Source organism: Neopsephotus bourkii, unplaced genomic scaffold, assembly GCF_033783945.1.
Source record: "Neopsephotus bourkii isolate Nb327-2 ecotype Australia unplaced genomic scaffold, CSIRO-AGI_Nbou_v1 NB_1446, whole genome shotgun sequence".
NCBI lineage: Eukaryota > Metazoa > Chordata > Aves > Psittaciformes > Psittacidae > Neopsephotus > Neopsephotus bourkii.
In genome coordinates, this window is record NW_026901923.1 from 415261 (window position 1) to 442680 (window position 27420).

At 47.2% G+C, this 27420-nt stretch overlaps 2 protein-coding genes across 7 annotated transcripts in view; one reads left to right on the forward strand and one right to left on the reverse strand.

Annotated features, from left to right (window-relative positions):
- ILDR2 (immunoglobulin like domain containing receptor 2) overlaps positions 1–7145 on the forward strand; it is a 37423-nt gene extending 30278 nt beyond the window's left edge. For 3 of the 6 annotated variants that reach the window (XM_061368792.1, XM_061368794.1, XM_061368795.1), the window contains 3 exons: positions 1108–1318; positions 2184–2874; positions 3682–7145. In XM_061368792.1, coding sequence (XP_061224776.1) covers positions 1108–1318; positions 2184–2874; positions 3682–3717 — 938 coding nt within the window. In that variant the 3' untranslated portion in view covers positions 3718–7145. The other 3 variants (XM_061368790.1, XM_061368796.1, XM_061368791.1) reach the window with 2 other exon arrangements.
- Positions 7146–20771: 13626 nt separating this feature from the next.
- On the reverse strand, positions 20772–27143 carry LOC133220576 (zinc finger protein 239-like). Its single transcript, XM_061368797.1, has 3 exons — positions 26659–27143; positions 22945–23031; positions 20772–22570 (listed from the first exon to the last, which is right to left on the reverse strand). Exons 2-3 carry the CDS (start codon positions 22994–22996, stop codon positions 21651–21653), a joined length of 972 nt encoding a protein of 323 aa, XP_061224781.1. The 5' UTR covers positions 22997–23031; positions 26659–27143; the 3' UTR covers positions 20772–21650.
- Between the last annotated feature and the right edge of the window lie 277 nt (positions 27144–27420).

Here is a 27420-nt window from a genome sequence, read left to right on the forward strand (position 1 = left end):
TAGGGACACGATACAAACTCAGAACTTCTGTGTGGAGCTCCTCACTGTCTTTGATAGCCTTTTGCAAGCTTTATTTCCTAAAGAATGGCTGAGGCTGCACTGAATGGATGTCAGAATACAAACCCAAATGAGGATCTTCCCACATTAGGAGGCAGAGGTGCAATGGTAGGACAAGGTGTGTGCATGAGGAGGGCTTGCAGTGCTGATTGTTATCCTCTAGCTGTTCTGTTGGAGGAACAGGCTGGGGGCTCAGTTCCCCCAGCACCATCCGACTCATGCAGAGCTAACCCACATTAGGCACTGGTAGCACTCATTTAAAACACGTGTGAGATCCTGCAAATCAATGAAAGTGTGTTAGGGAATGACACTACATCAAAGCTCTGTACAGATTAGGCATAACTAACAAATTATATATACTTCTAAAACAGTCACTGCTGGGCACACTGTATTCTCCACCCACAAGATCTACTATAAAAAGACCTCTTCAGATGGGTATGTCAGGCCTGCAGATGTCAATGTGCTTGACAGGGTACAGACTGACAGTGATTCAGACAGTGTCTTACTTTTTTGTTCATCTTTTTTTGAGGGGGTTGGTTTTCTTTTAGCTGAGCAAGTCAGGCCAAATCCAGAGCCAGGCTGTTTCATACCAGGAAAGGAAGAGTTGTCACAACTGCAGTGATGATATTCCACCAACCTCAGTGCCCACCTCATGAGGCGGCACAGTTGTCATGTATTAGTGAAGCAGGGCTAAGAAGGGATTTCTACATGAAGGTTGGACTGTTATCTGGAACACAGCCATCTGATGCAATGTGTGGTGATCTTAGAATATCCCACCTGGCTGCCAGCTACCAATTTAGAAGACCTGTAGGTCTAACGGCAGCTCTATGTCCAAACTGAGCCGCAGGAATCTGGGGCAGGAACAGTCAAGGGTTTGGAGGAGGGCCTGGGATTCCATTTTGATTTCTTTCTAACAGAGGGCAACTCACTTCTTTCTGAAAAAGCTGCATCTGGGCTTACCACAGCGTTCCTGTCCTGTCCTCCCCTCCCTTCTCACACATGTTATCAGGTAATACCTATCTTACTTATTTTCTGTAACATCCCCTACAGATAACAACACCATCTCTGAACTCAGCTCTTTGCATGAAGAGGACCTGAACTTCCGTCAGCCCTACCGTCAGTCACGAAGGAAACCTCTGCCTCCTGCTGGGGACCTGGATGGCGATGCTGAATACTGGGCTGGAGTGATGGGTGGGGGCAGCTCGTCCAGATCACAGGCTGTCTCTGATTACAGAGATGAGCGGGACACTTTCTGGCACAGGTGAGGAGCACCATGTTGGGAAGCAGCTGTATTTGGCTAAGTAGAAAGGAGAAGGGACAGATGGACTGATAGCTCTTCTCAATTTCCTGCTGCTCTGGTTCTGTTCAGCAGGATAGAGGGTTAGAGAGAAACATGAAATCTGGAGATGTCACTAGATGAGGTCAGAATGAATCTGATTCCCACAAGCTGGCTGAAGCCTACCCAGCTGGGCAAAGCTAGGTACCAACTCTATTCCAGTGGGACGTAAAAGTGAGATCAGTAGGAAACCAAACCACCCTTCCCAAAAATGCTTTCTTGAGATTTGTACCTGATCCTTCCAGCACTTCCTAGTGCTGATGCGCTGACTAGGAGTCACACCCTGGTGCTTTGGTGCAGCAGGACCTGTATGCCAGGCCTGAAAGACTGGCACTCTGATGCCTAGAAGAGACACCACATCCTTCCCTCTCATACCAGCAGCCCAGTCTCCTGAACAAAGTGTCAGGGATTTCCTTCCCTAAGTACTGGACTGTTTTGCTAGTTCAGTTTCTTTAAACCTGCTTCAAAATCACTCTGCTGTGAGCTTCTGTTCCTGGGCTCTTGGGTTTTCGCAGCAGGATATACACCTACAGGCTTTGGGGCCAAGGAGAAACAAGTCCAGCCCTACATATTGGAGGACAAGAAGGTGCACTCTGGGGTTAATCTTGGGTAACAGAGAGAAGCAGGGATTTTGAGGATGTGATGCATCTGTCCCTACAGAAGATGATGAAAACAGGTCAGACGGTTCATGCTCCAGGAATGCCTGTTTCTCTTCATTGCCTGTGAAGGCAGCTGATGAGATGAGCGCAGCTGAATCCTGCCCTCTAACACTATCTCTTCCCTCCTCCAGCCAGCAGAGATCCAAGTCTGAGATGTTGTCCCGTAAGAGTTTCTCTGTGGGAGTGCCGGCTGTCTCCATGGATGAGCTGGCAGCCTTTGCAGAGTCCTACAGCCAGCGGATGCGGCGAGCAGACAGCCAGGAAACACGGCGCTTCGAGCGCTCGGAGTCGCATGGCGGCCGCAGTGGAGGGCTGCCCCACCAGGATGGCTCCATTGAAGAGTACTACACCAAGCGCAGCAGAGGGAACCGGGAGCCACCGACAGACTCGGATCAGGGCTGGTCATACAGCCCACCCCGGAGACGGGCCCATGAGGAGAAGCACCTGCCCAGGCTGGTGAGCCGAACACCCGGAGGGAGCCAGAAATACGATCACTCCTACCTCAGCAGCATGTTGGAGAGGAAATCTCAGAGCTACGATGAGAGCGGTGACCATAGCGAAACTCCCTCGAAGCTGAGCTCGCAGCCCAGCCAGAGAGGAGGGGGAACATACTATGCCTGGTCACCACCCTCTACCTACAAAGCCGAGAAATCGCAGCAGCAGCCACAGCAGCCACCATCATCACCTGAGCAGGAGGATGAGGAGGACACCCTGCCCCCGTACAGTGAGAGGGAGCTGAGCCGAGGCCCTTCATATAGGGCCAGGGAGCAGGCCTACCTCAACGCCTCTGACAAGAAGAGGAAGAAGGACCCCAAGAAAACAGTGAGGCCATGTCTGGTGCTCCTGATCCAAATAGGCTGAGCAGGGAGCCACCAGGCAGGAGTCACTAATCAGAGTTTATGGGCAAGGGGTTCTATAGTCTGAGTGTGGGGAATCCCAGTTGAGGGGCATCACTGTGGGAAGCGGGCTGTCGCTGTGGGTGTAGGAGCCCTACACAGGACTTCATGATGGAGGAGAGAGCCAGATTGCCTGGGTATGGGGAGGTAAGGGATGGTTTTGGCATCTAAGGCCTGGTGATCCAAGGAAGTGGGAGTTCATCTTAGTGTTCAGGAGAATCATGGTAGGGAAGGGGACTTACCTGGGGCTTACAGAAATCACAAGGCATTGCTTTGGCTTTGATCCTTGTTAAGGAAGAGTTGAGAGCCTCTGTTCTGGACTGGGACAGGGCTAATAGCAAGGCATGGTGTAGGAGACGTCTTTCTGAAAGGGGTGAGATGGCAGACTCCTGTGAGTGCATACCCATGGGCACGTGTAGGGGCCATGCTTTCTGAAGGCGTTCCTCACTGAGGATACCAGCAGGACATTTTGGTGTAGCCCACACTAGTGAGGAGTGATGAGTTCGTGGGTTTTGGGGAAGGGGAGCTGCCCAAAGTCTGCTCCATGAGTGAGACCTTGTCACTAGAGCAGCTTGGCTGTTAGGCCTCAGCTTAAGTGACGTGTGAGAGAGGAAAAGGGTGTGAGAGGACAAAGCTGTTGCTCTTTTGTTGTGTCTCTGTCAAAGCTACGTGTCTCTCTTTGTGTTCCATGGGTGCTTTCCTGCTGACTTTAATCTTCTGTTTTTCCTCTCAGAATGATTTCCCAACAAGGATGTCCCTTGTGGTTTGAAGTTGTTGTGGACATGTCATGTTGACGGGCTGGATACTATGAGGTGACTGCAATGGAAAAGAGAGAGAGCAACAAGCAAGACAAGCCTCCCGTGAACCTGTGGAACCATTGGCCATGGACTGTTTCTAGTGTTTGTCTTATCGGGGGAGTAGCGGCTTTCACAAGAGACAGACTCCCATCAACAGTATTCGGTCTCAGAGGCTCTATGAGTCTGCCAGGAATATGAGGCCAGGGCTGTCTTTGGCACTGTGTTTTCCAGTACACTCATTTTGTGCTGGAAGGCAGCCACATCCCCACTGTCCCTGCAGCCCTGAACTACAAGTGAGGCTGCCCGCATGCCTCTTGCCCTGTCCTGTGTGCAGAGAGAAGCCTTTGCACTTAGCTCTTGCTCTCTCTGTCTCCTCAGTTCTCTGTTTGGATCAAAGTTGTCTCCATACTTGCAGTTAGAGCCTTTTCTGTATCATCCCTGTGCCAGGAGGAACCTTCGTTCTTAAAGCTGCAGGCCACCTCCAGCTTGTCTGTATCATGAAAGAAAATGTACATCCTTCCAGACACTATAGAAAAGGATTGGTGAGATGTTACTTCGGCAAGGGCTGAACACAGAGAGAGACAATTATGGGCTGGTTAGTTCAATATATTTAGTTCTGTTCATTGTGTGATGAAAGTTGCAGGTCAGATTGATGTATTATTTTGAAAGTGGATCAAAGTAGCTTTTATTGTGAGAGCATGATGTGTTTTTCCCCCCACCCCCAATTTTGTTTTGTTTTGATACCGTTACATTTCTTTGCAGTCAAGCTATGACCTGTAGAGTTTCAAGGTAGAATATCTACTCCACCATACCGTAAGTAGTGTTCCAGCTTTGCTGACATTCTGCTTCCAGCACCACCAGACATCTCTGCATAGTAAGCTTTTGTTTTAAAGGGCCTTTTTGTTTTAAAGAAGCTAAAAGGAGAAAGTCTGAGAGGGCAGCTGTCTCCATTCTGTCCTACTAGTATTACTCTTTTCTGGTCATTGTTCCCAGACACTGAAAAGAGCAGTAACAGCAATGAAAAAAGAACTAACACTGTGGATGAACACAAGCTTTAAAAGTCACCTTTTTCACTTACAGCCATTTCATTTACCTCAGTTGTGACTGAGATGTTAGCGGCTGTTGTCTCAGGAACAGCTTAATTTCAAAAGTGAAGTACTTCAAACTGGAAGCCTGATGTTCTGATATACATTCTGTATACTGCAGCCATTTCATTAACTTTCAGCTGCTAACATCATAACGTGAAGGAAGATGATGGGAATATTTTAAGGTCCAGTATCTTGATCCCTATTATAGATAGAAACAACTTAGTGCCCTACTGTGTTACAGACATTGTCAGCCTACGAAATGCCGTTTCTGTTCTTACTGTGGAAATCTGGTGAGCTGTCTGGCCTCAGGTGCTCATTCTGGCAACACTGGTTTGAACACAAGATTTACTAACATCACTGCCATTCTCTATTAATTCCTGTATTACTCTGTTGCCAGATCAGTTCACCAGGGACACTCAGGGGAAAGGAAGACTTCATAGAGTTGATGACAGTGCAGTCTTCATGCTAGAAAGTGAAGTGATGAAAAACTGGCTTGCTTGTCCTGTGCTCCTCTTTACATCCAGTTACAGTGATGTAATTGTGATGTAATTGTGCATCCAATTACAGTGATGACTGTAATTTTGGAAATCCTAGTCCTGGGACTTACAGGCCACAGGACTAGAAGTCCCCTCTAAGTATAGATAGCTGCTGTATGTTCTCCCCAGAGCTGCCTTCTCTCCAGGCTGAACAAGCCCAACTCTCTCAACAAAGCTAACTCCTGTCTCCATAGGAGAGGTGCTGCAGCCCTCTGATTTCTTCACGTCCTCTGGCCCGCTCAGGCGGGTCCATGTCTGCCTTGTGTTGAGGACACCAGAACTGCACACAGTACTGCAGGTGGGGTCTCACAAGAGCAGAGTAGAAGGGACGATTCACCTCCCTCTGTCTGCTGGTCACAGTCCTTTTGATGCAGCCCAGCACATGGTTGACTTTCTGGGCTGCAAGTGCATATTGCCAGTTCATGTCCAATTTTCATCCACTGGTACCCACAAGTCCTTCTCCATAGCGCTCCTCTCAATCCGTTCATCCCCAGACTGCACTGATATAGGGGGTTGCCCCGACCAAGGTGCAGGATATTGCACTTGTCCTTGTTGAACCTCATGAGGTTCACATGGGCTCATTCCTCAAGGCTGTCAGGCTTCCTCTGAATGACATCCCTTCCCTGCAGTGAATCAGCTGCACTGCTCAGTGGGGTGTCACTTGTAGACTTGCTGAGGGTGCACCTGGCTCCACTGACAGTCATTAACAGAGACTGAACAGTACTAGTCTTAATACAGGTCCCCCTTGAGGGACCTTGCTGTTAACTGCAACTCTCTGGGTGTGGCCATACAGCCAATTCTTAGTCCATCAAATAATCCATTCATCAAACCCATCTTTCTCCAGTTTACAGACAAGGATATTGTACAGGACTGTACCAGAAGTCAAGCTAGATGATATGAGTTGTTCTTTCCTTATCCACCATTGCAGTCACTCCATTGTAGAAGGCCTCCAGATAGTCAGGCACTATTTGTCCTTTGTGAAGGACTGTCTCTGATTGCCTCCCAATGCCCACCCACATGCCTTGACATAGCTTCCAGGAGGATCTGTTCTATGATTGTACTGGACATGGAGGTGAAGCTAATCAGTCTGTAGATTCCAGGGTCCTCCCCTTTCTGTCCTTTTTAAAAATGGGTGTGAAGTTTTCCTTTTTCCAGGCAGTGTGGGCTTGACTGCCTGGGAATGGCTTAGCAACTACATTTGCCAGGACATGCCATATATATCTATTTGTATTTTGTCTGGAGAGATTAAATTTTAAGTATTCATCTTTTCTCATCTTTGATACATATTCCTAGGAAAATCCCAGCACAGTTAAAAAGAAGTGGTTGCCATCTGAGGTCTCCGTTGCCTTGAGAAGCCTACAGAGCTACACTACACACTATATTAAATTAAACACTTCATCCCAGACATATGATGATACTAGCAGCAAGAAGTGATGGTGTTTTGTTAGTCTGAAAACCTTGGGAACCCTGTGCCATGAATTTCAAAGGAGCATAGCGTGCTATCTTTTCCATCAGACATCCAGCAGACTCAGGAGACATTTTACACAGAAATTTGAAAGTGCATCTGCAACAATGACTGTATCAATAAGGGGCCAGAATGGTGATTTAACAGTCTCTAAATACCTGTATCTTTTAAATCACACTGAAAGCCAGAGCGTCACAATCTCCTCATTTCAGTTATGTCTGTCCCTTATCTCAGTCACTGTAGCTTATTTGATCAAGCCCTCAGGAATGATTTGTGTGTATTAAAAATACAAGCTTTCTCAGTTTTTTGAATCAGTTTTGTTTGCTCAATGCTGGTACTTTAGGACATTGTGTACACTATGCTTTAGAAGTTGCCATTTATGTATTTAGCTTATAAATAAGTTGTTGGCAAGCTAATTCTCTTCGGAAAACTATTTTAGTTGTAGAACCAAGTGTTCATAAGAACTTTCTGACATTTCCTTTAAATCCAAGTATATGGAAAAGTATTGAAGATTTTGTGATGAGTTTTACCAGGTGGTAAAAATTTCAGCCTCAGAAAAAAAAGGAGGTCTTAATTCCCTGAAGTCAGATGTGGGCAGCACCCATTAGTTGGCTACACCTTACTCTAACACCATGGATTTCTTATCTCTCTGCAAATCTGAAGGACTTCTCAGTTACTGATAGTGTCTCCTCAGGCCATCTTTATTTTTCTCATTAGAAGCGCATCTGCAGCAGCACTGAATGGACCAAATAAAAAAGAGAGGGCTAAGGTAGAGCGGGGCTTCCACCTCTATAGCTACGCAACCCTAATGAGCTGTGTGACTTGCAGCACAGGGGAACCAGAGAGCCAGAGGCTGATGGAGGGCCTGAGAGGAGCCTCTTGTTTCAGACAAGAAGTGATGGTTTGTGCCTGTGCCATATGGTTCAGAACATCTGCAATAGTGCTGGCCCTGGAAGATAATGAGCCTGGTTATTATGGGGACTCAAGTGATAAATTTTCCAGTGATAAATTTTTATTGCTGGCCTAAAATCAAACCCCTTTTTATACAGGATATGGATGTCTGGGTCATGTCACGGACATAAATGGTTTTGTGGCCTTAAAATGAAGCATCGCAACAGTGACTTGCTATTAAGACAACTGAGATGATGACTGAATCCCGTAAAGAAGAAAAAAAAAGAGCCCTTAGAGCAACAGCAGGATGAAGCATCAGCCCTAAGCTTGGCTGTGCTGCCAAAAGTGGGATCTGCCCTACTGAACAAGTTTTGACATAACAGAATGGGAAGATAAATACCGATAGGAGTGACTCCCCAGCAATCCATTATTCCTTTGAAGTACATTGTAAAAATTCCAGTGTGTGGCTTCAGTGGAAAATTAACAAAACTATGAATCCTTCAAAATGTTGAGAAACTGCACCATCTATCATCTGAGACATCCAGCCAGAATTATTCAGGCCCTTGTGCTGGCATACAGATATAGAGGACTGAAACTGTAAGCATCCCAGCCTTCATTAGAACAATTAGGTCAGCGAGGGCCACCTCCCCTTCCCCACTGGCAGCAGTGGGTGCCAAAATTCCCTGGGCTCCTGCCCTGATGTCTGGATCTCCCCTTGTAGCTCACTGAATTGGGGTTTTCATTCTGAATTGTGGCTTTGGGTGCCCATTGCCCTTGGATCAGCAGTTGCACACCCATTTCCTGATTTTTTACAACCACCCCCTTCTAAATGGACAATACCAGTTCACCTGCAACATAAGATAAATGGTTTTGCAATCACCAAAGAGGTTTTCATATGCTAATCCTCTCTAGAGCTACCTAAAACTGGCCAGAGAAATTTGTGGGAGGGAGTAGCAAAGAAAGTATCAGGCATTGTAACTGGCCTTTGCAGGGAGGAGAGAAGGGCCATTCTTGGAGCATTTTTCTTCAGGTGATTTCAGTATGGGTAACCACACATGGATGCCACCACTGGGCTGTGACCAGCTTCCTCTGGCAACAGAGTGATCTGATGCTGCACAGAAGAGCTGTGCTTGGTCAAGTTGCCAGTTTTCTCCTACAGTTCCAGGTTACCTTGAGCAAAATAACTGCCTGCTCTCCACATGCTTGAAGAGGACTCATCTCTTTTGCACCAAGGTCCCCCCCAAAGCTGCTTCCCTGATTGAAGAGAGGCAGGACAGCCTCTGTCTGTACAGATACAGATCCCTGAGATGGAGCCATCAAATAACATTTTGGAAGTCAAACCTTGCCACAGAGTGTTACAGGTAGATAAATATAACACCACAGTGTTTATCATGCTTCGGCTATTCTGAAAATTGCTTTAATGTCATGGAGATTGTTTTGCTGAGAAACCGCTTGGAGCTATGTTTATTTTTCTTCAGGGAGCTTTCACACAAAGATGTGGGTGAGGATTTGTTCTGTGTTGCTAGGTACAGGGTTTGGGACACACGGAGAAGCTAAAGGGGCTTTAGCTCACTCCTTGAATGGGTTGAGGGGCAAAGAAACCTTTGCAAGAAGCTGTGTGCTGCAGATGTGACCCTGTGACACTGGAAAACTCTGCGATACAGCATTGTGTTGTACTGGCCATTCCTGCTTTGTACAGCAGCTGTGACATTGAAACTACCTTCATTGTCACTTGGGGTTCCTAAAGTTCCTTTCCCATTGCTTGCAAGATCAGGAGAGAGATCCATTACGTAAGGGGACAATGCTATCATTTTGATATGATATTAAAAATGCCAGCTGGATTACCAGCATTAGAAAAGTAAAAATCTTAAGAATAAAGTTAGCTGATACTAAAGGAATGCATCTGCCATGATTCCCGTATGAATTCTCTTGTGACCTTTATAGTTGCTTTTTGACATCCACACGTGCCTTTGAGAGGAAAGACTTTCCCCTCCCTTTCTGCCTGTAGTTCTTTGTCATGCTTGTAATCCCTCTCCACCCCCCTGTTCTCCTTGGCTGTTGCCAATTAACCTTCAGTGTTGCACCCAGGGGTTCTGGGCAATTCAGATGTAGAGTGAGTGGTGTTTTGTAAAAAGACATTTTTACCGCCTATAAAAGCAGAAATTAGAGAATACAAAAAATGACCCCCCTTCTGGATATTCTCTGAAGCCCAATGGGAGTGTTACTGGAAACATTTTCAAAATTAAAGCTGAACATAATTTCAAAACAAGTACTGTTTTCAAGCCTAGGGCCACTGCAGTCAGAGCTCTGAAGTGCAAACAACAGGAGCAAATGCATTCAGTTTTCATTGTCCTTGGTGAGACCAGCAGCAGAGAGAAGCAGCATTTCATGAGTCATAGAAAGCAAGCACATGGAATGGCAGGATGCTATTACATTTGAGTTTGAAAGTATAAACCAAAAGTTGACAAGCTCATTTGAGAAGCATCGTTCAGTTCAACGAAATGGCGAGGTTTTAATCTCTAATGCCTGGTGGTGGCATTATCCACCACCTATCTCTACCACACCTATGCTCACTTCATACAGAAAAATACATCTTTTATTCTGCAAAGCCTCTACTGCTTTTGAGAACAATGCATCCTCTGTGCTCCAAGCACCAAAATGAACTTGGAGGTGAAAGAAGCTTATCATGCACCCCTGACCCAGGCTGTTTGCAGAGCACCAATGCTGTCCTGATGGTGCATCCCAAGAAGGTCACCTTCAGTTCTGTTTTTACAAGCCACACAGCCCGGAGACTTGAGCTGGGAGTGTGGTTTCCACTGCTGCTACCTTCTCATAGACCCTGTTTGAAAGCCCTGGCCCAGGGTATAGTCCTCTTGCTGATTATCGGTGAGCTCTGGGGTTCTTTTTCCTGCTGCTGTTGCTTACCTGCAACAGTCCTTTCCATCCATTATGCAGTGAGTGAGTTCTTTGCTGTACTTAGTTGTTATTTTTCTTAGATTGTCTTTCTCTCCTGTAATGAATTATTTTCAAGGGGGAGGGGGGAGGACATAACAATACCCTGTATAATGAAAATACACTTTTATACCTTTTTGGGACACATCCTCAAACCCAATTACCAAGCATTATACATTTGCCGTGCTTGCAGTTTCAAAAGTTGTTTTTGAGATGTCACCGTGGAGAATAAAAAAGCAGGAAAACTACTACCAATCTGCCTTTTTATTACCCTGCAGGCAAATAATTTGTCCACTTTTTGCTAAGAAATGAGTGGTTTTCAACACTTTTTTGATTAATGTACGATAAACCAAACATTTTCTAGTGGAGCAGCAGACCCCTGCATGAATTTCATAGCAAGTTCACAGGGTAACGTATACAAGCATGTTCTGCCCAGCCTCCTTTCATACAAGAAACCTCTGTAAGTACTCCATGGAGCCACAGTACTTCACAGAAAGGATAAACTGATTTTGAAGACCTAAAAACTTTTTCCTTGTGGATTTTATTGGGAAACAATCTTTTCCTACAGACATGTTCTTTCCCTTTGGCAGTCTGACCCCTTCATCCTTATGTCTGCTGAGCTCTGTACCAATGTTTTTTGTCTCTCACAAGCAACTTCATTTAAATCCTGTCTCCATGTTATAAATAACGGATGTGGGCTCTCACACTGTTTGCAGGCGTAGTCTGGAAGGCATTTACATGTTTAAACCCGTATTTGCCAGGCATTATCCAGCCAGGCGCAGAAGAGCCACAGGCAGCTCCCCACTCAGTTTCTCAGGGTGCGTCATGCCTTGCCTCCTCAGCTTCCTCCCTCTGGAAAGGGAAGCAACGCAGGGTCACCTGTTTCCTACAGGAAGGCTGGCCGAGCCCCAGCGAGCTCAGCCCTGCTCTGAACTCTTCAGGGTTGCAGCAGAACTTGAATGTTCTGGCTATGCACTGAACTATTGCCTCAGCTTTATACCCGTGGTAAATATGGATCCAGACACGAACGTTAACGAGAGAAAGCCCACCGTAACTCAAAACGATACCCCCGTGCCCTTAGGTGCTAACGAGATGAGTGGGGAACCTCTACCAGCTTCCCCACAGGAGCGCCCGAGCTCCGCCGCTCCCCACCGCTGAGGGGCTTCAACAGCCCCACCACAGGTTGTGGCGCTGCGCCCCCTGGCGCCCAGCCATGATGCCGAGCGGTGCGCAACGGCCGAATGGAGTGTGCGGTGGTAAGGATCTGTAACACCCGGCCCTGAAAACTGTTAACTGTAAACAGCTCAGCATCCAGTGCAAACTGTTAACGAGTGGTGTCCCTCAGGAGTCGGTGTTCGGACCATCTTGTTCAACATCTTTGTCGCTGACATGGACAGTGGGATTGAGCGCGCCCACAGGAAGTTTTCCAGTGACACCAAGCTGTGTGGTTCGGTTGATACGCTGGAGGGAAGGAATGCCATCCAGAGGGACCTTGACACGCTTGTGAGGTGGGATGATGCCAACATCATGAAGTTTAACCATGCCAAGTGCAAGGTCCTACACCTGGGTTGGGGCAATCCCAGACACAGCTACAGGTTGGGTAAAGAAAAGATTCAGAGCAGCCCTGCAGAGAAGGACTTGGGGGTGCTGGTCAATGAGAAAATGAACATGAGCCGGCTTCAGTGTGTGCTCATAGCCCAGAAAGCCAACAGTATCCTGGGCTGCATCAAAAGGAGTGTGACCAGCAGGTCGAAGGAGGTGATCCTGCCCCTCTACTCTGCTCTTTAGAGACCACACCTGCAGTACTGTGTTCAGCTGTGAGGCCACAAGAGATGTGGACCTGCTCAAGTGAGGAAGGCCATGGAGATGGCCAGAGGGCTGGAACATGTCTTGTGTCAAGACAGGCTGAGAGAGCTGGGGGAGTTTAGCCTGAAGAAGAGAAGGCTCTGAGGAGACCTTATTGCAGCCTTTCCAGTACCTAAAGGGGCCTACATGAAATCTGGAGGGGCTTTTTACAACAGCATGTAGTGACAGGAGAAGGGGGAATGGCTTTAAACTGAAAGAGGGGAGATTTAGATCAGACATTATAAAGGAATCCTTCCCTGCGAGGTTTGTGAGGCGCTGGCACAGGGTGCCCAGAGAAGCTGTGGCTGCCCCATCCCTGGCAGTGTTCAAGGCCAGGTTGGATGGGGCTTGGAGCAACCTGCTCTAGTTGAAACTAGGTTATATTTAAGGTCCTTTCCAACCCAAACCGTTATGTGATTTTATGCTTAATCCTTCTCTTCCCATGCGTGATGGCACTCAGTGTCTCTTTCGGCCTCTTCATTCCTTCTCCTTCCCACAACTCCCTCGACAGTGAAGAAATCTCCAAACCTACAAGAAGAAGGAAGGGTGTGCATACCATGAAGTCAAATGGGTGTGGGAAGGCATGACATCAGAAATACTGGGTGGATACCCAGTTCCCTGGGAAGTTGCTTCTGGCTGGGGAAATGTTTATGCTTAGCAAGGTAGAAGCCACGGGTGCCCCTCAGGTCCCACAGTAATTTTTGGTTGCCTCTTGTTATAGGTAAGGCTATTCTGTGTCCAGACCCAGTTGGCCCAAAGCTCTCAGCTATAGATACAGGTCTATCATTTCTGAATTAGAGAAAGGAGCCTGAAAAAAAATGCCTGAAGTGGCACAGGACCACTTACTGCAGGAGGTGTAGTACTTTCAGTTAGTCCTCACTGTGGATAGAAATCCTTTCTGGTTATACTTCAAGTAAGTTTGCATCAGCCCCTTTAGAGTTGGTGATTTTTGTATCCGGGCTATCACATTTTCTCTTTGAGAAGCAGATTAGTCAGCGCACTTGTCTCTGAATAGGTACCCCAGGGTGGTGGGAGTTTCAGCTCAAACTGGATGCATTTTACACTCAACAGCCTGCTAAATTATTAATTTATTTAAAGTTCCCTGCTTCCTGGCAAAGCCAGAATATGTGCTTCTACAGGCCTCAGTCCTGCTCACCTTGGAACTGCAAGTTCTGGCAGGGACTTTAACATACTGTAAGGTGGAGATCAGGTAAAACTGTAGCATAGCAAGCTGAAAGCTTTATCTTTTATATACACTGCTGTGTTCTATGTGAGGACCACTGCATCTATGTGTCATCATTAAATTTATGTACAATCACAGAAAAGACACTTGTTCATACAGGTGGACCTCCAACTGGAGGATGTGGATTTAAAGCAAGTCAGCCAAAGGAGAACTGCCCCGAGTCTGACGACACTGTGGGACTGCACTCTGTTGGGGAGGGCATAGCCTATAACAGCTTGGAGCTGCTGGCTGTGGGGAGCAGCATTCTTGCCAGTCTTACCAATAAGGAGAACAGGAACCCCTCTCTCATCTTCAGGTCAGTAAGATTCTGCAAGAAGGCTGAGGTTGCTAAAATGGAGGCTACCTTAGGTATATAAGCTCTTCTTGCATTTCTTTTTCAATTTTTTTGGCAATCTTAAGACTTGAAAGGGTAAGCCTGCCCAGTAAAAGTTTGAGGCATACCTGCCTAAAATGCAGGTCCTACAAATCTTTATGCATGGACTTAGCTGCTATCACAAAATGTGTGCAGAGAAGATATGCAGGCCCGGTAGCTGGAACATTTTTCTCCAGAACTCAAAGCCCCAGCACCTTCAGCTGAAACTATGAGCACAGACAAATGGTCAGGACTTCTGAGAAAGTAAAACTATTCAAATCAAGAAGGCACAGCACACTCACATCCCAGTGCAGTCCAGCAGCCAGAACCCATCGACACACTTTGGAACCTGTATCTGCTGAATTGAGTTGCTGAGACCAGGAGAACACCTGGTCCCACACACAAACAGGACTTTACCTGACAATCAACAACAGAACTTGTGTGGGTAGCACAACTGGGGCCTAAGGTATGTTTCAGGTAGCACCGGGGGAGTGAGAGGTCGTTTGGTGGTTGTGGTGTGTTTTGTTGGGGTTTTGTTTTTTTTATAATAGAAATATATATTTATATATAGTAATTTTCATCTTCACTTGTCAGGAGAGATCTGAGGCTTCCTTCTGTTCACCAGTCTGGTGCCCGAGTGGAAAATTTCACTGCCCAGTTTCAGTGATATGCAACTTAGGCTGGTTCTTATGCATAGTTGTAGAAGGCAAGTTACTACCACAGGGCTCAATAATCAGGAGGTCTCCATGGACTGTCTGTCATCCTGATAAGACACACTTCTTAATTAAGCAAATATGCTGCATTGTAGCTGAAACAATTCCTAACTGTCCCAACTTCCCTCATCAGATCACTGAGTCTGGAGTTACAGAGTCCCCAACAACAAGGGGTTTTAAAGGATTTCAAATTAATTCCAAGTCTAAAAGTTCAGTGCTCAAGCATGCATTTCAAAATGCGTTTGAAGAGCAGTAGCCGAGTTTTGTACTACTGCAAAGACCTCTAAAAGGAAGAGAATGGGTAGTGTCCCAGTATTTCACAGAATCACAGAATCCAAAGGGTTGGAAGGGACCTCAAGAGATCATCTGGTCCAACCCCACTGCAAGAGCAGGGTAACCTAGAGTACATCACACAGGAACTTGTCCAGGCGGGCCTTGAATATCTCCAATGTGGGAGACTCCACAACCCCCCTGGGCAACCTGTTCCAGTGCTCTGTCAATCTCACAGTAAAGAAGTTCTTCTTGATGTTAACGTGGAACCTTCTATGCTCCAGTTTACACCCATTGCCCCTTGTTCTTTCACTGGATATCACTGAAAAAAGCCTACTTCCACCCTCCTGACTCCCACCCGTTACATATTTGTAAACACTGATGAGGTCACCCCTCAGTCTCCTCTTCTCCAAGCTGAAGAGACCCAGCTCCTTCAGCCTCTCCTCATAAGGGAGGTGTTCCACTCCCTTAATCATCTTTGTGGCTCTGTGCTGGACTCTTTCAAGCAGTTCCCTGTCCTTCTTGAACTGAGGGGCCCAGAACTGGACGCAATATTCCAGATGCGGCCTAACCAAGGCAGAATAGAGGGGGAGGAGAACCTCTCTTGACCTACTAACCACACCCTTTCTAATGCACCCCAGGATGCCATTTGCCCTCTTGGCCACAAGGGCACATTGCTGGCTCATGTTCATCCTCCTATCCACCAGGACCCCCAGGTCCCTTTCCCCTTCGCTACTTTCCAGCAGGTCAGTCCCCAGCCTGTACTGGTACATGGGGTTGTTCTTCCCCAGATGCAAGACTCTACACTTGCCCTTGTTGAATTTCATCAGATTTCTCCCTGCCCAACTCTCCAGCCTGTCCAGGTCTCGCTGAATGGCCACACAGCCTTCTGGTGTGTCAGCCACTCCTCCCAGCTTAGTGCCATCAGCGAACTTGCAGAGAGTACACTCGGTTCCCTCATCCAGGTTGTTGATGAAAATATTAAACAGCACTGGTCCCAGCACCAACCCCTGAGGGACTCCACTAGTCACAGACCTCCAGCTAGACTCTGCACCATTGACCACAACTCTCTGCCTTCTTCCTTCCAACCAGTTCTTGATCCACCTCACTACCTGATCGTCAAGCCCACGCTTCCTTAGCTTATCTATGAGAATGCTGTGGGAGACAGTATCAAATGCCTTACTGAAATAAAGAAAAACCACATCTACTGCTCTACCATCATCCCTCCACCTAGTCACTTCCTCATAGAAGGCTATAAGGTTGGTCAAACATGACTTCCCCCTCATAAAACCATGTTGGCTGTTCTTAATAACGCCCTCATCCTTGATATGCCTAGAAATGGAGTCAAGAATAAGTTGTTCCATCACCTTTCCAGGGACAGAGGTAAGGCTGACCGGTCTATAATTACCCGGGTCCTCCTTCTTGCCCTTCTTATAGACTGGTGTGACATTTGCCATCCTCCAATCCTCAGGCACCTCTCCCGTTTCCCACGACTTACCAAAGATGATGGAGAGTGGCCTAGCAATGACCTCCGCCAGCTCCCTCAGCACCCGTGGGTGCATTCCATCCGGACCCATCGATTTATAGATTTCCAGATTGCATAGCTGATCCCTAACCCAATCCTCATCTACCAAAGCAAACTCCTCCTTCGTCCTGACTCCTTCTGGAGCAATAGGAATCTGGGGCCCCCGGGGAGAGTCTGCAGGAGTAAAGACAGAGGCAAAGAAGGCATTCAGCACCTTTGCCTTCTTTATATCCTCTGTCTCCAGGGCACCCACCTCGTTCAGCAGTGGGCCTATATTGCCTCTTGTGTTAGTTTTATTTGCTATGTATTTGAAGAAACCCTTTCTATTGTCCTTAACCTGACTAGCAAGATTAAGTTCCAAGGAGGCCTTAGCTGTCCTAATTGCCTCCCTACATCCTCTAACAACTGTTCTATATTCCTCCCAAGTGGCCAGCCCCCCCTTCCATAATCCATAGATTCTCCTTTTCCACTTGAGTTTGCCCAGCAGCTCCTTGTTTAACCACGCTGGTCTCCTAGCTCCCTTACTTGATTTCCTGACCATTGGGACGCTCAGATCCTGAGCTTGGAAGAAGCGGTCCTTGAATGCTGACTGACTATCTTGAGCCCCTTTACCGCCTAGTACCCTTTCCCACGAGACTTCTCTTAGCAGTTGAGTGAACAGGCCAAAGTTGGCCCTTTGGAAATCCAGAACTGTGGCCTTGCTAGGTATTCTATTCCTCCCACACAGGATCCTAAACTCCACCATCTCATGGTCACTGCAGCCAAGGCTGCCACTGATCACCACCCCTTCAACCAAACCCTCCTTGCTGGTGAGTACTAAATCTAGCAGTGCTCCTCTCCTAGTTGGTTTGTCCACCACTTGCATTAAGAAGTATCATCAATGCACTGGAGGAACCTCCTAGACTGTGAATGATTGGCTGTGCGAGTCTTCCAGCAAATATCGGGATAGTTAAAATCCCCCATGAGGACTAAGGCATGTAGTTGCGAGGCTACTTCCAGTTGCCTGTAGAAAGCCTCATCAACTCCTTCATCCTGATCAGGAGATCTATAATAGACCCCCACAACTGTATCACCCGTACCAGTCTGTCCCTTAATTTGTACCCACAGACATTCCATTTGCTCCTCATCTGGCCCCAGACAGAACTCAATACAATCTAGTTGCTCTCTCACATAAAGAGCAACTCCACCACCTCGCTTTGCTGACCTATCTTTCCTAAAAAGGACATAGCCATCCATGACCACATTCCAGTCATGTGAGCTGTCCCACCATGTCTCTGTAATTGCCACTAGATCATAGCCTTTAGACTGCACATAGACTTCTAACACCTCCTGTTTATTCCCCATGCTGTGTGCATTGGTGTACAGGCATTTCAGGGAGTGAGCAGAGCACGCTGCTGGCTCCCTCGGGAGGCAGGAAGCCTTCACGTCTTCATTAATACTAGAACCTAGTCCGCCCTAGTCCGCCATCCTTTAAGCTCTAGCATGTTTCTCATGGGCTTGTCCCTAACAGGCCCAGATAAATCCCCTCCCCCCTTCATATCTAGTTTAAAGCCGTCAATAAGCCCTGCTAACTCCTGCCCCAAAACTCTTTTCCCTCTCTGGGACTGGTGTATCCCACCTGCCACCAGCAAACCAGGTGTCTCATACAGCAGCCCGTGGTTGAAAAACCCAAACCCCTGCCTTTGGCACCAGTCACGTAGCCATACATTCATCTGCAGACTCTTCCTATTTATCTCTTCACCCTTGCTTGTAACAGGTATAGAGGCAAACACCACTTGCGCACCAGACCCTTTAACCAGCTGCCCCAGGGCTCTCAAATCTCTCTTCATTGCCCTTGCCCTCCTTGTAATAATTTAATCACCACCAAGCTTAAAAACCAGCAGCGGATAATAGTCAGAGGGCTGCACCAGATCACAGAGTTTCTTTTTAACATCTCTAATCTGAGCCCCAGGTAGGCAGCAGACTTCCCTATGGGATGGATCAGGTCTACAAATAGGCCCTTCTGTTCCCCTCAGAAGGGAGTCACCCACCACAATTACTCTTCTTTTCTTCTTGGTTGGTGAAGTTCTAAGGCATGGGGGTGAGTGGCAAGCCCTAGGTGACTCACTAGATAGATTTACCTCTCCATCTCCATTTACCTGGCCCTGTAGTTCCAAGACCTCATACCTGTTATTCAAGGGCAACTGGGAGGGAGGAAGGGATTGTGAGGGTTTTCGCTTACCTCTCCGAGGAGGGACCACCCTCCATACATCCTTGTCCCTTAAGTTCTCTCCTTCTGTCTGATGGTAGGAGGGAAGGGGATCCATTACTTGTTCAACCACTTCCCTCTGCCCTTGCCTTAAGGTGTGGCTCCCCCAATCTATTTCCCTTTCGCATTCTCTGATGGCTCTCAACCTGTCTACCTCCTCCCTCAGTTCAACCACCTGCCTGAGCAGATCACTTATTTGCTCACAGTGAACACAAGCAGTGCTACTGGCTCCCTCCAATACAAGTGCCAGGCCCAGGCATTCACTGCAGCCGGACACCTGCACGGCCGCATGTCTGCAGAAAGGCTCAGTCTGGATACCCACATTATTACTCACTACAGCTTTTGATCGCGTTACAACCATGATCTATCTGATCGATCAATCCGTCTACGTCTCTCCACACAAACAGCATTTCTGGAAAGACCAGAGATCCACCCACTTCTGGATGTGGCACAACTTTACTTGCAGACATACCAATTCAGAAGCAGCCCTTGCAGCTGATCTTAACTGATTTCCTGTTTGAGTACTTCAATGACACTGATTCATGGGAAAACCAGAAAGAAGCCATGGTCAAAATATTGGGCAAACTGTTTAAGCTAATGAGGGAGGACACTGGTTTTTGTGAAGCAGCTGGTAGTGAGAGCCTGGAGGAGAAAAGGAAAACAGCTGCCTGGAGATAAGAACTAAATTCATTAACATGAGCAAAGTGAAGGGGGACACGCTGGTGTGCTTCAGCATGTGAAACGTCAAGACAGAAATGGCGTATGAATATTGCTCATCTCACTCAGCTGACTGGTACCCTTAGGTTATGCCTACACTAGTGCATAATATAAGCCCCAGGGATTTAACCTGGGTGCTCAGTCCCTGATCATCTGCTCTGCAAAACATGTGAGTCTACTATATTCTGTAGTAAAATCATTTGCAACAGCCCACATTCAGTAAGTCTGATTGCTCCTGAAGGGCAACCAGTTGAACGATGCTGGTCACCAGGACCTGCAAGAGCTATGTCTACTGGGCTGCTTGTGAGGCTGTGGCCTAGATTGGATGAATGCAGCTTAAAATGAACTCCCCAAAGCCTGCCATTTAAAAGAGTAGATCATCTTACAGATCTGATCTAAGGCACAGCTCTGTCAACCGTTACTTAGCACAGTTGTATTAATTCAGGCTGTAGGGGAGAAGGTGGGAGTAGAGTGAGAGGCAAATGACTTAAACCAGATCTACTGTCAATGAAGCATGAAGCTGTGCCCTCTGAGACAGCAGCTGAAGACTAACGGACATATGGATGTATCTACATTCCGTTCACATTCCTTCTGTTCACAGCTTGATTGAAGGAATCTTGTGCTCTTTGAGCTGGTGTTCTCTTTGCCTTTAGTGATATCCCTCATCTGGGAGTTCACCTCCATGTGAAAGCTCATTGTTAGCATTAGGCCTATCTGGGATGCCAAAAACAAGAACTCCACAACAGATCTGATCACTTCATTTTCTTGCCTAAAGCATACTGTAATTTCTTCTGTTTGGCTCTGTGGGTGGAAAAGGCATTTCAGCATACACTGCCATGTTCATTACACGGAGTTTTTCCGTGCTAGATGTATTAACATCTCTGTTATTACTGCCAGCCCTCTCCTCCCCCATACCAAGCGGCTGCCTGAGAGAGAATTTCTTTTAAGGACAGACTCCCAGTAGTAGTATTCTCCTTCTCTAAGTGAAGATCTCTCTGAAGAGATTCTGCTTTCTTTGAATCCTGCCTTCCCCAGATTTCTTAGAAAGTCATTATTTGAAGATGTTGAAATCACTGGCAAAAATATCACCTGAATTCTAGAAATCAGTGTCATAATTACCTCCTCATAATCAGTAACACCACAAAACCATGGCGTTTGAGTTTAAAAGTTCTATGCAGGAAAAAATGTTTAACATTTAATATAAAATCAAAGTTTGACATAGCTTATTTTTCAAATGTCATCCTTCTTCTGCTCATCAACTGACAATTAGACCACCACAATTAAAAAAGTAATCCTAAATACTTTTAGGAGCCTTATAGAAAACATTCATAAAGTGCCACCCACAAAAGCATCTAAACAAGAATCTGAGAGAAATACCCGTAAGGATGTTAATTAACTTAATTACTGCTGAGGAGTAAGCTGTCATTTGTGGAACTGTCAATGTAACAACCATACAACCCAGCAAAAATACTGCTCCATAGATGACATCCCAAGAAAGCACATGTATGCTGAGGCATGCAGCAGTCTTGTGGGACTTTAAAATAAATAGGTACTAATGTCACCCAAACCCAAGACCACTGGCAAGTGGGAAATGCGGATTCTAAAGGGAGTGATCATCCCAGGCTGTGGCCTTACCATGTGGTAAAACCCAGGCAGCTTCTACAGCAAACCTTGTACAGCAAACAGGTACAGATTTTAGCTCTTTTTTACTGGGATAAAAACCATTCCCTGCTAGAAATAACAGAGAAAGACACCAGTCCTATGTTCTCTTCTCTGGCCTTGAACATACCATACCATATAAGCACCTTTCCTCTCCCTATCCCCAAAAGAGGGGCTCAGAACAAGCACTGCACCACAGTGAACACAGCTTGTTTCGCAGCAGCCTCCCTCTGCTCAACTGCCTGGACAGTGTTCAGTTACCCAGAATGCAAGGGGACAAGGCTCTGAGAGCTTCCTTCCACAAAACTCATGTCCCGTATCAGGTGTCCAGGGAGCAGCTGTGCATCTTCTCAACACCAGGTAGCTGCCTGTGGTCCGCAAAGCCTTCTCCACTCCACCAGCTAGTCAGTGTGGTGCTTCTGGTGGCATACCAGCTGGGGCTGGAAACGAAAGCTCTCCCCACACTGGGTGCAGCGGTACAGCTGCTCCCCAGTGTGGATACAGGTATGCTTGATGAGGTTGGAGTTGCCACTGAAGCCCCGGCCACACTGGCTGCATTTGTAAGGCTTCTCACCAGTGTGGGTACGAGTGTGGTTAATGAGGTCAGAGCTCTGCCCAAAATGTTTGCCACACTGCCCACAGGCGTAAGGCCGAATGCCGTCATGGGTGCGCTGGTGCTGAAGGAGGTGGGAGTGTTGGCTGAAGTTTTTTCCACAGGCTGGGCACTTGTAGGGCCGCTCACCTGTGTGCATGCGCTGGTGCTTGATGCAGGTGGAGCTGTCGCTGAAGATCTTGCCACACTCACTGCACATGTAGGGCTTGAGCCCCGTGTGAATGCGCTGGTGCTTGAGGAGGTTGGAGCTCTGGCTGAAGCTCTTCCCACACTTAGCACAGGTGTAGGGTTTCTGGCCCGTGTGGACCCACTGGTGCTGGATGAGATGGGAGCTCTGGCTGAAGCCCTTGCCACACTCCCCGCACAGGAAGGGGCGCTCCCCAGTGTGCATTCGCTGGTGCTGGATGAGATGGAAGCTCCGACTGAAGCCCCTGCCACACTCAGAGCAGATGGTGGGTAGCCCTGCACAAGGAGTGTGCTGTGAGGCTGCTGATGTCCTTCTGTCCTGTCTTTTTACCAGGCTGATATTAGAATAAGGTGGCTTAGTCATCCCTTCTTCCTCACACCCACCCTGCTGAGCTCCTGAGGAATCATGCTGACTTCCATGACTGTTTTCCAATTGTTCCTCTCCTCCTCTGGATCCCACTGCCAACACATCCTGAAGATCTGTGATTGCAAGGTGATCTGGAAGGGGACCTAGCTCATCATCTGGAAAAAATGTATAACTGTAACTGTGATTCTTGGTGGGGAGTGGCACAACAGAGAATGGGCAAGCTGTTACCCTAGGAAGCCTGATCTGCACTGTGTAGGAGGAGCAGTAAAAGGAAGACTGACGTGCCACAAACAGTAGAGCCAAAGGCTATGCTACAGGTGTCTCCTTGCCCCCAACAAATCTTCACGTCTCGTCTTCCTAATACTCCGTCTTCCTATACATACTCTTAACAGCAGGCTGGCAAAGGCTGTCTGCCTGCCCTGAGGGGAAAAGGTCTTAATATGAGCTGCATGAAATAAAATGGCTGCTGAAGCAATTCAGAAAGCATTTTGCTTGCTGTGTTTATAATTTTATCTAACTTGTTCCTCACCCATGTGTGTCTCCTCTGAGGCCTCATGATCTTGTTCTTCTCCTTGGTCCATCTGTGCAGTTACATCAGGTTCAGCAACCAGGAATCCTTACAAAAGCAAACAAAAGTAATCTTAGTTGAATATTCAGCAAGAGCTTTTCATATGTCTTAAAATCTACTGCCCCTGCTGGAGAGCAAGCAGAGTGGTTGCCTGAAAGAATGAAGTCAACTGAGCAACAGCATTTATGGACATTCTGTATGCTAAAGAGGTATCCGGAGTTAGAGACTTGCCTTAGAGGAGATTCAAGGCTGCCTCTCTTATCATAAGCGTTAGGGCATAGACCAGATGTGCTGGACTCAGAACTGGTTGACAGCAATGCTAGATACCAGTGTAAGCAATGAGCAAAACCCAGCCAAGCCACACTTACAGTTCTTTAATGACAGCCAAAAGACTCATTACTCTCCTAAGATTATTTTAAATGGAAACTTTAAAATTTCTTTAGTTACCAGAACCTGATTTTCTTACTTGCTACCTCCTCTCTTTCTTCTCTTTCAGGACTATCAGGCTGAGGCAGCAAAACCCAACAAAACATGATGGCAATATGATATCTTGTCTACTCTAGCTGGATTCTGTTGGTTCCCACCCTGACGTCCCTACTGAGCTCCAGCAACCGCCACAGTTGCAGCTGTTGGGCAGGGTGCTCTTACAAACCCTGTTAGCACCAAAGATGAGAACTTTCCCTTCAGGATTTCCTATTTTAAGGCCAAAGCCAGACAAACAGTAAGCAACAGCAGTTAGTATCAAGAGGACAGGCATCAGCAGTTGCTGCAGGGAAAAAAAAAAGCAGAAGAACAGAGAAAACAGTCACTTTATATTCAGAAGTAGGAATCAAAGATCATAGAATCATAGAATAGTTAGGGTTGGAAAGGACCTTAAGATCATCAAGTTCCAACCCCCCTGCCATGGGCAGGGACACCTCGCTCTAAACCATATCACCCAAGGCCTCGTCCAACCTAGCCTTGAACACTGCCAGGGATGGAGCATTCACAGCCTCCCTGGGCAACCTATTCCAGTGCCTCATCACCCTAACAGGAAAGAATTTCCTCCTTATATCCAATCTAAACTTCCCCTGTTTGAGTTTTAACCCATTACCCCTTGTCCTACCACTACAGTCCCTAATGAAGAGTCCCTCCCCAGCATCCCTATAGGCCCCCTTCAGATACTGGAAGGCTGCTATGAGGTCTCCACTCAGCCTTCTCTTCTCCAGGCTGAACAGCCCCAACTTTCTCAGCCTCTCTTCATACGGGAGGTGCTGCAGTCCCCTGATCATTCTTGTGGCCTCCTCTGGACTTGTTCCAACAGTTCCATGTCCTTTTTATGTTGAGGACACCAGAACTGCACACAATACTCCAAGTGAGTTCTCACAAGAGCAGAGTAGAGGGGCAGGATCACCTCCTTCGACCTGCTGGTCATGCTCCTTTTGATGCAGCCCAGGATACTGTTGGCTTTCTGGGCTATGAGCACACACTGCTGGCTCATGTTCATTTTCTCATTGACCAGCACCTTCTCCGCAGGGCTGCTCTGAATCTCTTCTCTGCCCAACCTGTAGCTGTGTCTGGGATTGCTCCGACCCAGGTGTAGGACCTTGCACTTGGCATGGTTAAACTTCATGAGGTTGGCATCAGCCCAGCTCACAAGCGTGTCAAGGTCCCTCTGGATGGCATTCCTTCCCTCCAGCGTATCAACCGAACCACACAGCTTGGTGTCATCGGCAAACTTTCTGAGGGCGCACTCAGTCCCACTGTCCATGTCAGTGATGAAGATGTTAAACAAGACCGGTCCCAACACTGATCCCTGAGGGACACCACTCGTTACTGGTCTCCAGCCGGACATTGAGCCATTGACCACAACTCTTTGTGTGCGGTCATCCAGCCGGTTCTTTATCCACCGAGTGGTCCATTCATCAAACTGATGTCTCTCCAATTTAGAGACAAGGATGTCGTGTGGGACAGTGTCAAATGCTTTACACAAGTCCAGGTAGATGACATCAACTGCTTTAGTGCTGTCCATCAGTTCTGTAGCCCCATCATAGAAGGCCACCAAATTGGTCAGGCAGGATTTCCCCTTAGTGAAGCCATGCTGGCTGTCACCAAGCACCTTGTTGATTTTCATATGCCTTAGCATGCCTTCCAGGAGAATCTGCTAGAAGGATACCACGTGGGTGTATCTAGGACCAGAGGTTGATGGCATCACAGCTAAAGGCGAGATCACTTATGGGACTATTTTCAAAGCATTAAAGACATTGCTTTCCCCCACCCCTTTTAATCTTTATAGGTTCTTACTAGTTTGCATCACTTCAAAAGTGCACCCCCTGAACTCTGCTTCAAGCTACCAGTCTCTCTGAACAACTGATATCTCTGGACAGCTAGTCAAGCTCCAGACAGGATGGACTAACCGGACAGATGGCCACTGGTTCAAACCAACACTGCAGACTGATGGGTACCTGCTACGGGATCATTCCATTCTTCACCAACAGCTACTTTACAATAGGTAGCAGGTGATAAGGGATTAGATAGTGCCAGAATCAAGGAGACAACTCAGATGAAGGGAACAGTTTGAGACCTTGGATGCCTACAATTACAAAACCACCACTCTTGCAGTCTTTCATTCTATGTGGCAAAGCTGGACAGAAAGAAGGGGAGCAAGCAAAAGAGAAACACTACAATTTTGAACTGCAGAACCATAAAGAAAAAAAAATCAGACATATAACAATGAAGCCTTAGCAAAAGAAAAGAGGCATTCTTAAAACCTTATTAAAAGTTAACAATCTAAGTGCCTACTGTAAATATCTGCTGAACGCTGAAGTGGACCACCCCTGCAGATAGATCAGTTCTAGCAGTTCCAAGCCAATACATGAAGGGAGGTTGCTTTCTGCAGCCCTACAGCTCTTGGGACTTTGCCACTATCAAGACTCCTTGCTGCAACAGCCCAGCACTACAAGCCACACCAAGCTGTCTTATGTGATATGTACCAAGACAGCCCCATTCCAAAGCTGGAGTCGAAACCATATCCACACACAGACTTTCCCTCCAGGCAGCTGACCTCAAAGAGCAGAGCTTCCCTCCAAAAGCTGTCAGCAAACCTGAACTTTGGGAGCCCAAAGCCCTCAGCATTTCAACATCTAACAAATGCCCCAAGAGTTGCCATTCAGGGAAACATCTAAGCAAGCAGACAAGGTAGAAAGAAGAGTTCCTTTGTGACCCTGGAAAGATTTCCTGGCTTGGTTGCTGCTATGCTCAGGTTTGCTACAGCAGCTCAACAGAAAGCAGATAACCCCAAATACAATTAACAGGCTGGTCTGGAGCAAGGAAGTTTTGTCATTTCCCATGATCAGATTCATGTCCCTGTGAAAGGAAGGGACAAACCTTATCACCAGAGAGAACGTTATTCTTTCAGGGATTTCATCCCTTACTAGCAGGAGCATATCCCTGGGCATACTGTGTTACTGCTTGAATGTGGGAACCAAGATGGGAAGAACGCTTGTGTATGTGGGTGTGTGGGACTCCTGCAGGCACCATCCACAGCTTTACTAAAATAGGATCAGAAGGGTATCTAATTTGGGCCTCCAGCAAGGGAATTGCAAATCCCTTGTGCTGTTCCTGCAGCCTTGGCTTTAGTACTGCAATAGTATTATCTAGATTTTGTACCTGACTCCTACAATTTATGTTCTTTACCTTGGCTACTTACTTTCTCTTATGACCACTCAGCTCTACATTCCTCCCATGGCTGTACCATGCTGTGGAGGTTATGGGACTCATCCTAGTGCAGATCACCGTATTTTCAGCTTCTTATGCTCCTGCAGTGCCCTCTGTGGCTATGCACTCTAGGCATCCTCACTCCAGGCATGACAGCAGAAACCTGCAATCCAGAACAAGGCGTTCAGATCTTTCTCTTCCCAGCTATTATCTGGGATAGATAATGCTTGCAGTAAAAAGCAAAAGGTGAAGATATTATCACAGACAACAGTTACTTGTGTTTCTTTTAGGTTTGACGAAAGCCCCCTTCCCTGTACCATGAGATGTACTCAACCTGCAGCGCTTTCCTGTGCCTGCTCAGCCCTGAGCACAGCCAGGGGTGCTGAAGCACAGACACGGGAGGGCCTCTGTGGGGTGCACTGCTGGGGCACCCTCAACGGTGTGTGAGGCGCAAGTGTGGTGTAGTTCTGGGGGAACAAGGCAGTGGCAGGGGTGTAAAGCTTCCTGTAACAGCCGTAAGAAGCACTGTGTGGAAAATGGGGAGGGACCGGCGTCTGCTCGCGGGCAGGAGGATGGAGAGGGGGAGCTGCATAACAGGTAAGGGAAGCGTGCAGACAAGAGTGGCCGCTACATCAGAGCCCCCCGAGACAGGGGCGAGCCGGCCCTCCCCTTCTTCGAGCTGCATTTTTGCTTCTCCTTTGGGTATCTCCTTCCTACACAGGGCCAAAGACAAAGCCTCTG

Bases quoted from the DNA above. Each gene is read 5' to 3' on its own strand.
- LOC133220576 (XM_061368797.1), bottom strand. From the start codon at position 22,996: ATGGACCAAGGAGAAGAACAAGATCATGAGGCCTCAGAGGAGACACAC. The intron at 22,571-22,944 runs GTGAGGAACAAG...CATTTTTTCCAG, and splicing joins CTCAGAGGAGACACACATGG to ATGATGAGCTAGGTCCCCTT.